Here is a 10,031-nt window from a genome sequence, read left to right as displayed (position 1 = left end):
GGTTTTGTTAGATAGCCAGTCTGAGCGGCCAGGCACGTGTTAAGACGATGTTCCAATCACTACACTGTTACCAGGGTTCTTACTGTTGACTGTGTTTCTGGAAACCTCTCTCGCCTCCCCCCGCCCCGCGCGTAGCCCCCATCGCTCAAGTGCAGTTCTGCGAGGGCAGGCTCAGCTCATACGCATGCGCAGTGTACGCAACAACCCAGTATCACGTCACTATTTTATCTGGGCGCGAGCAGTTTTAGCGCTTACCAGAGGCGGCTTGGAAGCTGTGCGGTGAGGTTGATATTCAAAACTATCTCGGCTATTTACCGCAGCGAGGACACTTAGCAGTGCAAAGGGAACATTTTACTTCATCAAATATGGTGCACATCGTCCGCTTTCTTCCTAGAAAGGTAATGAATGGGAGAATTTATCTCCTCGCCTGCGGTATTTTGATTCTGGCTTTTCTTTGTTGAGGCGCGAAGACCATGGCTCCAATGACAACCTAACTTTGCGGCTGCGTGGCAACAGTGATTGACAGGGCGACTGATCAATGGGGTCATTGTGAGCGAGCGGTATAGCCAATCAGGGAGTGGGGGGGAAATGGGCTCACGTTCCCAAGACTATTAAGTTTGGTAGAGCTGTGGCCAGAAGAACACGACGAATCGATTTTTTTTTAGCCGGGGGCGGGGGTAATATTTTTTGGACGTTTAACGGTCGCGGTGTGGGTCCCTCGAGACTCGGGGGTCGGGCGCGTGTTAAGACGACGGGCGCCCGTGGCCGAAGAGCGGCCGATCAAGAGAGAAATGAGCCTGAAACCCATTCAACCTGCGGTATGGCCACGTAGCGCAATCTTTTTAAAGAAAATTCTAGATTTTTAAAAAATTTCTCCCCTTCCCAGTCTGTGTTTGGGTGGGGATCTGGAAGAAATGGGGCGGTGTGTCCACCGGGGGAGTCTGACCTCCATGTGTGCTTGGTTCGCCGCCGCTGACCTGAGTCCGTTTTGATCGGTACGGGGTGTATGAGAGCGGGACGCGCACATGGCATCCTGTGTCTGTTTGGGATCGCGTGTGGGAGTCGCTGCAATTCGGCCTCGGTCCGCTTTAATAACCGAGGGCCTTTCGTTAGGGGTTGTTTTTTTTACACACTGGAGATCGGAGGGGTTTAAGGGGAGGGAAGGGGGAGGGGGTGGGGACTCTGGGCCCTGCAGTTAGTTACACGCTGGGCGAAGGAGCCAAGCGAGAATGACAGGATTGCGGTTAGTCAGCTCAGCGGAACGTGAGAAAAGTCGAGACTCGGATCCGGTGGGTTTTGTGCTGAAAAAAGGGGCTCGCAGGAGCGGTGGGTTGGGGCTGGCTGAAGGAAAGACTATTCCGACCAAGTGTGAAGATCCGATTTAGTAAGAACCCTTGAACTGCTTACAGGCACGACCCGATGTGGGTGCTGGTAATCTGAGACCAGAGAAAACATGCTGGTCGGTCCGGCCGCATTTTATGGAGAAAGTTAACATTTCAGCTCAATGACTTTTTTTTTCTCTCTCCGGAGCTGTGGTTTGGCACAAAGGGCTGGTGTGAGGGTGGGTGCAGATTCTGTAAATCCGGTGGCTGGAGTTGACACAGATGGAAAAATTACCATTTGATTCTGTGTTTTGGTAAAAAACCCGATTTCACTTTTTTGGGTGTGGGAAATGCAGTGCGACGGTGCTTGCCAAAATTATTGTATAGCCTTTCTGGACGGATTATGCATTTGAGCACCTTTCTTTGAGGAGGAGTCAGAAAAATCTTGTTTTGTCTTGCCACATCCTGTTTGCTCGAACTATTTTGTAATTCACTGTTTAGTCTGAGAATTTTAATCTGTCTATAGCCTGTAAATTCTTCGAAGAATTGCAGTCGGTATTTAACAGCTGGAATATCGAGTACTGTTTTGTTACTTCAATGAAGGGATTAAGTTTCCTGTGTCATAGTTTTGTTTAAGGAATCCAGTTCGTTTGAACTGCAGTTGAGGGGCTTTAACCACGTTTGTAAATTAACTGGTGTCGGGTAGTATTTTTGGTGAATTCTAGAACTCGCTTGAGATCGAATACATTTAGCGACCCATAGTGGCTAGTGCAACTGTATGACAGGTCCACTTGATGGGCTCTCCAGAATCTGTCGTGTGCGTTTTGGTGCTGTCGGCATTTGAGCTTCTTTTGAAAGTGAAAATAATTGTTAGAATCATAGAAATTTACAGTACAGAAGGGCCGATCCTTCGATTTGACCCGTTACGTTTGTCGTTGTTCGCGAAAGTGCTATCCAGCAAATTCTATTCTCCAACCTATTTCTATAAGCCTCTTTTTAAAAACTGGTACCTGTGTATTAAACTTGTTTCTATCTCATCCCCCGTTTCCATTCATATCTTGGCTTTTTATACAAGACAGCCCTTATACCACTTATGCAATGGCAGCAGACTCCATGTCATACCTAGTGGAGTTTTACCCAATGTCATTTTCCCAGCCCATATCTGCCTCCACTGGAGGGAGTAACAAGTAACCTCTTAGCCAGGTCACTTGCTCCATCCGACCTGTTTTTGAAGCTGTATTCACATCAACATGATCAAAGTCACTTATTCTTGCTATAAATTTCATTTATTGATCTGGTGTTGAATTCTGCTTTCAACATCTTTAGACTTGTCTTTTCTATTGGATGGGGTCTGTGTGCTGACCCATCAACGTGCCCTTGTATTTAAGTGAATTATTACTACAGAATCTTGCCCACATTAGCATAACCGCAGCCATGTGTATTATTATAGTAGTGGCATGCCAGTGCTTTGTATAGATCAGTCAAAAACAAGTTGGTTTTTATTAGTATCTCTTGGTCAGGCTGTGCTACAGTGATGCCACAGGATCTGTTCATTTTGTCACTTGCATTTGTGGTGCCCTTAAGTACATGCACTATGTAGCAATTTTCTTTTAATATATAATTGACTATTAGAAGGGAAAGTATCACCACTGTTTAATTAGTGGCGGAGTGTCATACAAAGTTCCTTTAATTTCACTAAGTGTTAAATTAGGAAAAAAAACCTTTAACATAATTTCTCACCCTTCCTATTTTCAAGGAAAAAATAATTGAAGACATTTGGCATTTGTGCTTCGGTATTGTCATAGGCTTTATATATTTTTTAAAAAACCATCAAATGTACAGGAGTTGGGAGCCGTGTCAGGATGGGGTAGTTGAGACCATAGTTAGGTCAGGAGGTCTTCATTATGCAGGTCTGAGGGCCAGAATGGCTTAGTTTTTTTAATGCATTTCTGTAACTCACTAAATGAGCACCCTATTATAAACCCATTGGTCACAATTGCAATATTCAACTGCATTGAATTGTCTTTGTTTCTTGTTATACAAGTAAGACGAATTTATTTTTGAACTTGTCACTTAGTCACATTCGATGATTCAGATAACAGTTTGTATTGGAATGGAGCTGTGGCCTATTTTCCAGCACCTTGCTTCAACTCCATAACCTGAAGATAGGCTGAACATAAACAGTTTAATTGTGCAGAATGTAGGTTTGGAACATATCTAGAGCTATTCAAATTGTTTAGTTTTTTAAAAAAAAATATGGCAAGCATGTTTATTGTAGTGCAGCGGTGAAAAGAAAGGTTGGCGATATGGTGGGCAAAAAAAATGGTAGGATTGGTGGATATGATTAACTTAGTGTATTATTTTAAAATGTAACCTCAATTCTGTATTTTTCCTTCAGGATAATATGCAAGAACATCACAATCAAAATACATGTCTATAGCCTTGGTGTATTTTTGGACTCCTTTTTCATTGGCTACGAGTCTGACTCTATCAGGACCATTTTAAGGCTTATCATTACTGGACTCATCAGTATCTACCTATATTGAAACATCAGGAATTGTCTTTTTCACAACTTGTTTAAAAGCTGGATCCAGAGTGCCGAAAGCCCGTTGAAGTGCCTTCAGTTTTTGAAGTTTATTTAGATTTTTTGGAGTACAGTAGTGTTACGTAAGTTTTAAAACAGTTATATACAATGTATCATGTTCTTTTGTATAGAATGTGCTTGTTGATGGTGAAAGCTAGACAATTGAAATGTCTGTCACTTTTCAATGTTTTTGGGTGTTGATACCAATTAATTGAATATATTAGTTTATATATGATATTATTGAAAGTATTAAACTTGGGTTTTTCAGTTTCGAATAACATTTCTAGAGTGAGTGAAATCATTTGAGTGCACAGTGTAAAGTTGGTACTTTTGCTATATATCTTTTTGGCATTAGTGATTTGTTAGTCTTTCTTCATTTAAAGCTGAAATTTTGCTTTTGATTGCTAGACCCAAATGCTTAATTTTTTTGGAAAAAAATTTGCAAAATCTCCTGAATTGAAACAACGTGTTTCTTATAGTACTGTACTACTTGCCCCTTTTCATTCTCAATGCTGAACAAGATACTTGTTTAGAAACCAGTTTGTTAAACAATTCGGATGCATACCGTGGTACTCCTTGCAACTTGCAAATTCAGATAATTGGGTGACTACATAACTGAGTTTCCTTTTTGAGCCATGAAAATCTAAGTACTTTTTGTGCTGTGCTCTGTTCTCTTCATGCACCCAGTTCTTTGCACTCAGTTCAGTTCTTTTGTGATTTTTTTTTTCCCATGGTACACAGCAGTGCAAAATATGATCAGATTAGGTATGCTTTAATCTATTTTTACAATTTATTGGAAAGTTGAATTTTATTTTAGCAGGCTTCTTTGCCCATAAGGAAGAAAAATGATTCCTAACGGATACTTAGTTTTTGAAGATGAGAATTTCATTGAGTCATCCGTGGCCAAACTCAATGCCCTGCGAAAAAGTGGGCAGTTCTGTGACGTTAAACTGCAGGTATTTACAAATTGCTCTTCCTTAAACTCCTGTTTTAAGGAATATATGTACAATGGTACACAATCAATTTAACAAAAAGGAGTTGCTTTCTAGTTTAGTTTATTTTTACATTTTACATTTTTTCCTCTTTCTATTTTCTTTTACTGTTCTAAAAGAAGGGGCTCGTATTTTGGTGTTACTCCACAGGTACCCTTTGGCATCTCAAGTGACCATTCTTGTCTTGAATTACAACCTGTCTAGCAAGTTGAAACAGAATCTGTTCAACCAGTGTCTGAACATGCCCCGGATTGGAAACCAATTCTTTTTCAAATTTGCCCTTCATACAAACAGGATGGTTCGGCCCTAACAGTTAGTTATTCGGGGATATAACTTAGATTCTTTCTGACTTGTGATTTGGATTGGAAAAGACTACTTTTTTTTTTGAAATTTTAAATTGATCATTCTGAGCTGTTTGCAAATGAAATGGGATTACAGTTTAGGGAAGTGACTTGTGACAGTTTGTGACTCTAATTCTGAATATCAAATGAGCATTAACTTTGATACGGCCAATCTTGGAACCAATTGTGCACTTTTTTTTTCCAAGAATACTATTTCATGGAATGTTGGTGACATTGTTCAGGTGGGCAATGAGCTGAGGAGTGGCAGATGGAGTTTAATCTAGATAAATGTGTGGAGTTACACTTTGGTAAGGCAAATCAGAGCAGCATTTACACACACACTTAATGTAAGGTTCAGGGGAGTGTTGCTGAGCAAAGGGACCTTGGAGTGCAGGTTCAAAGCTCCTTGAAAGTGGAGTTGCAGGTAGATAGGATAGTAAAGAAGGTGGTATGGTTTCCTTTTATTGGTCAAATCACTGAGTATAAGAGTTGGGAGGTCATGTGCGGCTGTATAGGACATTGGTTAGGCCACTTTTGGAATATGGTGAGCGATTCTGGTCTCTCTCCTATTGGAAGGATGTTGTGAAGTTTGAAAGGATCTACAAGCATGTTGCCAGGGTTGGAGGATTTGAGCTATAGGGAGAGGCTGAATAGGCTGGGGCTGTTTTCTCTAGAACGTCGGAGGCTGAGGGGTGACCTCATAGAAGTTTATAAAATCATGAGGGGCATGGATAGAGTTAATAGACCAGGGGGCTAGAGGGCATAGGTTTAGGGTGACAGGGGAAAGATTTAAGATGGACCTAAGGGGCAGCTTTTCCATGCAGAGGGTAGTTTGTGTATCGAATGAGTTGCCAGAGGAAGTGGTGGAGGCTGATACAATTACATCAAAGGTATTTGGATGGGTATATGAATTGGAAGGGTTTATGCCATATGCCAACACTTGGCACTAAATTGATTTAGGATATCTGGTCGGCATGGCTGAATTGGACCGATGGGTCTGTTTTGGTGCTATACATGTCTGTGAGTCTTAACTTGCGCTTTGAAATGTTTTTCTCGTTTAAGGTGTGTGGACATGAAATGCTGGCTCATAGAGCTGTTCTTGCTTGCTGCAGTCCTTACCTGTTTGAAATTTTCAACAATGATAGTGATCCCCATGGGTTTTCTCATGTGAAGTTTGATGACCTAAACCCAGCTGCAGTTGAAATCCTGATGAATTATGCCTACACTGCACAGTAAGTAGTGTCTGTGAAATTACATGTAGTTATTTTTTGGCGTGACGCAGTAGTTAAGCACTGAGATGACTGTCATTGACATTATAACCTGTAAAAACTTATTAGTTCCAGTTTGTAAGGCAAGTTATATCCAAGTCTAAAACCAGGTGGAATATAAATGGATATTTTTGCAATGTGAGAACAACATTTGAATCTTTGCTGTCTCTAGACCTTGATCTGGTAAGGTAAATCCTCTTGAGTCTGCACAGCATGTATTCAGTGATACAATTGTTTGAAATTAGAAATTGAAGCTGTTTTTCGGGCCTTTCCATCTAATTATTAAGAGTCAAAGAGGCGGGGGCCCTTTTTGTGGTGTAGTAGTAGTGCCCCTACCCATGGACTGGGAAGTGTGGATTCAAGTCCATGCTCCTCCAGAGGTATGTAATAACATCACTGAACAGGTTCTTTTAGGGGAAAAAAATTAAAATTTAACCTAAGCGTCCAAGAATTTGTTTTCCCCCCCCCCCCGACAGTTAATCACCTTCGTTCATGACCAGTTGTTTTCAGTTGAGCCATCTGGTTTGCTTGTTAACCTACATAAGCTTTAATAAGTTGTTTATTCTTACTGGTATTTATTGATCCACTTAAATCAAATGTTGTAAATTTTTTTATAGCCAGGATTAGTTGCTTGCTTTGATTTGTCAAAATATTTTGTCCAATTGCTTCAGTAGGAATTTCTTATACTTTTTCAAAGAATTGCAAAATTCCTTTGTGGACTTCAGTGGACTTTAGAACTTGACTTTTAAAATTTGAATTTGCAGGCTTAAAGCAGATAAAGAACTGGTAAAAGACGTGTATTCAGCAGCCAAAAAACTGAAGATGGATCGAGTGAGACAGGTGTGTATGTCTGTGTATAAGTGGTAATCTGCCAGATACTTGGCATTTGGGTACAGGAGTTTTGAGACTTCACTAAAATGAATTTGTCAACTCTAGTCTTCTTGTTTTACTTTAGTCAGAATTTTTCCCCTGAATGTGGTTGAAAGGCATTATCGCCTGTCAATTTCCCAGTTTGCTTTATTCTGTCTTTCTTTTATTTAACCATTTTTGTTTTGGTGCAAATTCTTGGTTTTTTTTCCCCTAAACTAGATAAACCTAGATGTAACTGGTATTCGGAAATCAGTCATAGTAATCTTTATAATGAGTGCTATGTAGTGAGACAAGCTACTGCAAGTATTCTTCATTTAAACCAAAGAATATTGCTTTGTATTTGTAAGACTCTGCAGGGTAATAACATTGATATTGGTGGGCAGATGAAACTGTTTGTTTTCCCATGACACTTTATATTAACTATTCCACATAGTTAACGATGCTGCACTTACTGAGAAGTTAAACTTATGCAAACATACAACTTTTCATTTTTTTTGACTTAATAACATACGTAGAATGTCACTTATTCTGGCAGTTGTTTAATGTGTACTAGAATGTTTTTTTTACATTTGAGAATATTATGGCGAAAGCAGGCTCTGCTTTTATGCACCCCTAAGTGACTGTGTAGTGTGCCTTTTCAGTGAGTTTTTAAAATTCCCTTGGTTTACATTCATTGTGCTTTAGTATTTGTTTAATTCCTACTGTACCACTACCCCTTCACTGCATTGAATTGTTCAATAAACTGCTAATTTGTTCTAATGTAACATTGTTAGGTTTGTGGTGATTATATACTGTCCAGGATGGATGTCCAAAATTGCATTTCTTATCGAAACTTTGCCAGCCAAATGGGAGATACTCGGCTCTTGGGCCAGATTGACAGTTGCATTCAGGAAAACTTGTTGGAGATTTCAGAGCAAGATGAATTTCTAAAACTTCCACGACTAAAGGTAAACAAATGATAAATGGAGTACTTTGGTCTAACGTGCCATCATCCTTTCTTAAATCTAGAATAGTTTGAACTTGCTATTTTCAACGCGCAGCATAATTGCTGTTTGTTTTACTTCCTGTTGAACTTCCTGTATGGAAGAATACTCTTTGGCTATAATGCTTGGATTTTGTTTTAACCTTTTTTTTAAGCCTAGCTGTAAAGATACTTATTGCATTTGGATACTTGAAACTGAGATACTACTTTTCATTGAATCTTTTATTTCTTTTCAGTTGGAGGTGATATTGGACAAAAATGTCTCCTTGCCAAGTAATGGTAAAGTTTACACAAAGGTAATCAACTGGGTGCAGCGTAGTGTCTGGGAGAACGGAAAAAACCTGGAAGAACTGATGGAAGAGGTTAGTATGAACAAAAAATGAATGTTTATGGTTATGTGGAGGTTTGCACTATTACAGTATGATTTAATAAACTATGATCCTAAAGAATTTAAATTTTGCTGTAGGTGCCCCTAAGCTGAGAAAGTGGGGTGTGAAGGTGAGCAGTATAAATTGTTTAGTCTTTTTTTTTCCCTGCTATGATGCTTTTTATTTTTGGAAATCTGTTTTGAAATATCTGTCTTGCAGCGTAGGGTGGGGAAAAGCTTTAGACAAAGGGAGAAGAGGCACTTTTCTATGTATAATTGCTTCCTTCCACAGCTAATCCATTTGAGTAAGTACAATATTCTAATTTCTGTCCCTCCCAATTGATTTTTATTTCCTTAGGTTTAATCTAACAAAAGTAGGATACTACAAGCCTGAAGAAAATGGAAGATGCTGCGAGGGTAGTGACTCATAAGGAAGCAGCGGCCTTTCCCTAAAGTCTGCAGAATTTTGCTTTGGGCAAGAGTTGATTTAATGGTGTTTGCTCCTTTGCAGGATTATTAAGGTTACTTACATTATAAGTTACAACATTGTAGCAGAATCTGACTAAAATTGCCTTATTGGGGGTGGTTTTTGGAAAAGCATTTTAATTCTAGAAAATGTTAACATTCTCTAAAGGGGCAGAAAAAAGGCTTACTTTAAGTAAGAACTGGGAATATTTACCTGGTAAGTTGTTTTCTAATTGCAGTTCTTCCAATTAATGTTGCACAGGCCATGAATTCTATTCATTACATTATTTGGAGGGGTCATGATAAATTTGAGATTAATTGGACCAGCACTCTGTTGGGGGAAATATTGTGCATCTGGTTGGCAGGCAGTTGTATGGAATTCCATAGCATGTAAACAGGCCCGTTGGCACAGTGTTTGCTCCATGTGAGCCTCCTCCTATCTTGTTTCACCTCACACTCAATATTATCTTTTTTCTTTTTTTTTTCTCCCTTTATGTACTTGTGCCAATGTTTGCATAATATGCACACTACGTCTTTTTATATTTTCCTTTTTTTATTTCCACTCCAACACTTCAGATTTTCACTATCTTTTTTCAGAAAGTGGGTTTCTAAGGTATTTTTCTGGCTGAAAAAATTGTTGAATGATGTTTGAGGAAAAACGGAAGTATTCACTTCAAACAAGTTTATTTGGTTATTGCACAAAACTTAGACATTTTCAGACTAGCTCCAATTGTGCATCTGTTCACTGCATGCATCACAGGCTCATTCTGTAGTCTTTGTTATCTGTATATTGTACTTAACTTCCTTTAAATGCAGATCACAAGTGAACTTCCTAGTTGA

At 39.4% G+C, this 10,031-nt stretch overlaps 1 protein-coding gene across 3 annotated transcripts in view; it reads left to right on the top strand.

The window, feature by feature from the left end:
• The first annotated feature begins 218 nt into the window (after window positions 1-218).
• Window positions 219-10,031, top strand: part of ivns1abpa (influenza virus NS1A binding protein a) — a 29,152-nt gene continuing 19,339 nt past the window's right edge. Inside the window, exons 1-7 of one of the 3 annotated variants that reach the window (XM_060830298.1) lie at window positions 219-398; window positions 3,721-3,989; window positions 4,727-4,862; window positions 6,302-6,471; window positions 7,272-7,347; window positions 8,151-8,324; window positions 8,596-8,721. In XM_060830298.1, the coding sequence (XP_060686281.1) occupies window positions 4,752-4,862; window positions 6,302-6,471; window positions 7,272-7,347; window positions 8,151-8,324; window positions 8,596-8,721 (657 nt within the window). In that variant the 5' untranslated portion in view covers window positions 219-398; window positions 3,721-3,989; window positions 4,727-4,751. Of the gene's footprint in view, window positions 399-683; window positions 819-3,720; window positions 3,990-4,723; window positions 4,863-6,301; window positions 6,472-7,271; window positions 7,348-8,150; window positions 8,325-8,595; window positions 8,722-10,031 lie in introns of those variants that run through there. The other 2 variants (XM_060830297.1, XM_060830299.1) reach the window with 2 other exon arrangements.

The sequence above is a fragment of the Hemiscyllium ocellatum genome, chromosome 9 (genome assembly GCF_020745735.1).
Source record: "Hemiscyllium ocellatum isolate sHemOce1 chromosome 9, sHemOce1.pat.X.cur, whole genome shotgun sequence".
Taxonomy (NCBI): Eukaryota; Metazoa; Chordata; class Chondrichthyes; order Orectolobiformes; family Hemiscylliidae; genus Hemiscyllium; species Hemiscyllium ocellatum.
This window is presented reverse-complemented; position numbering and strand designations above follow the sequence as displayed.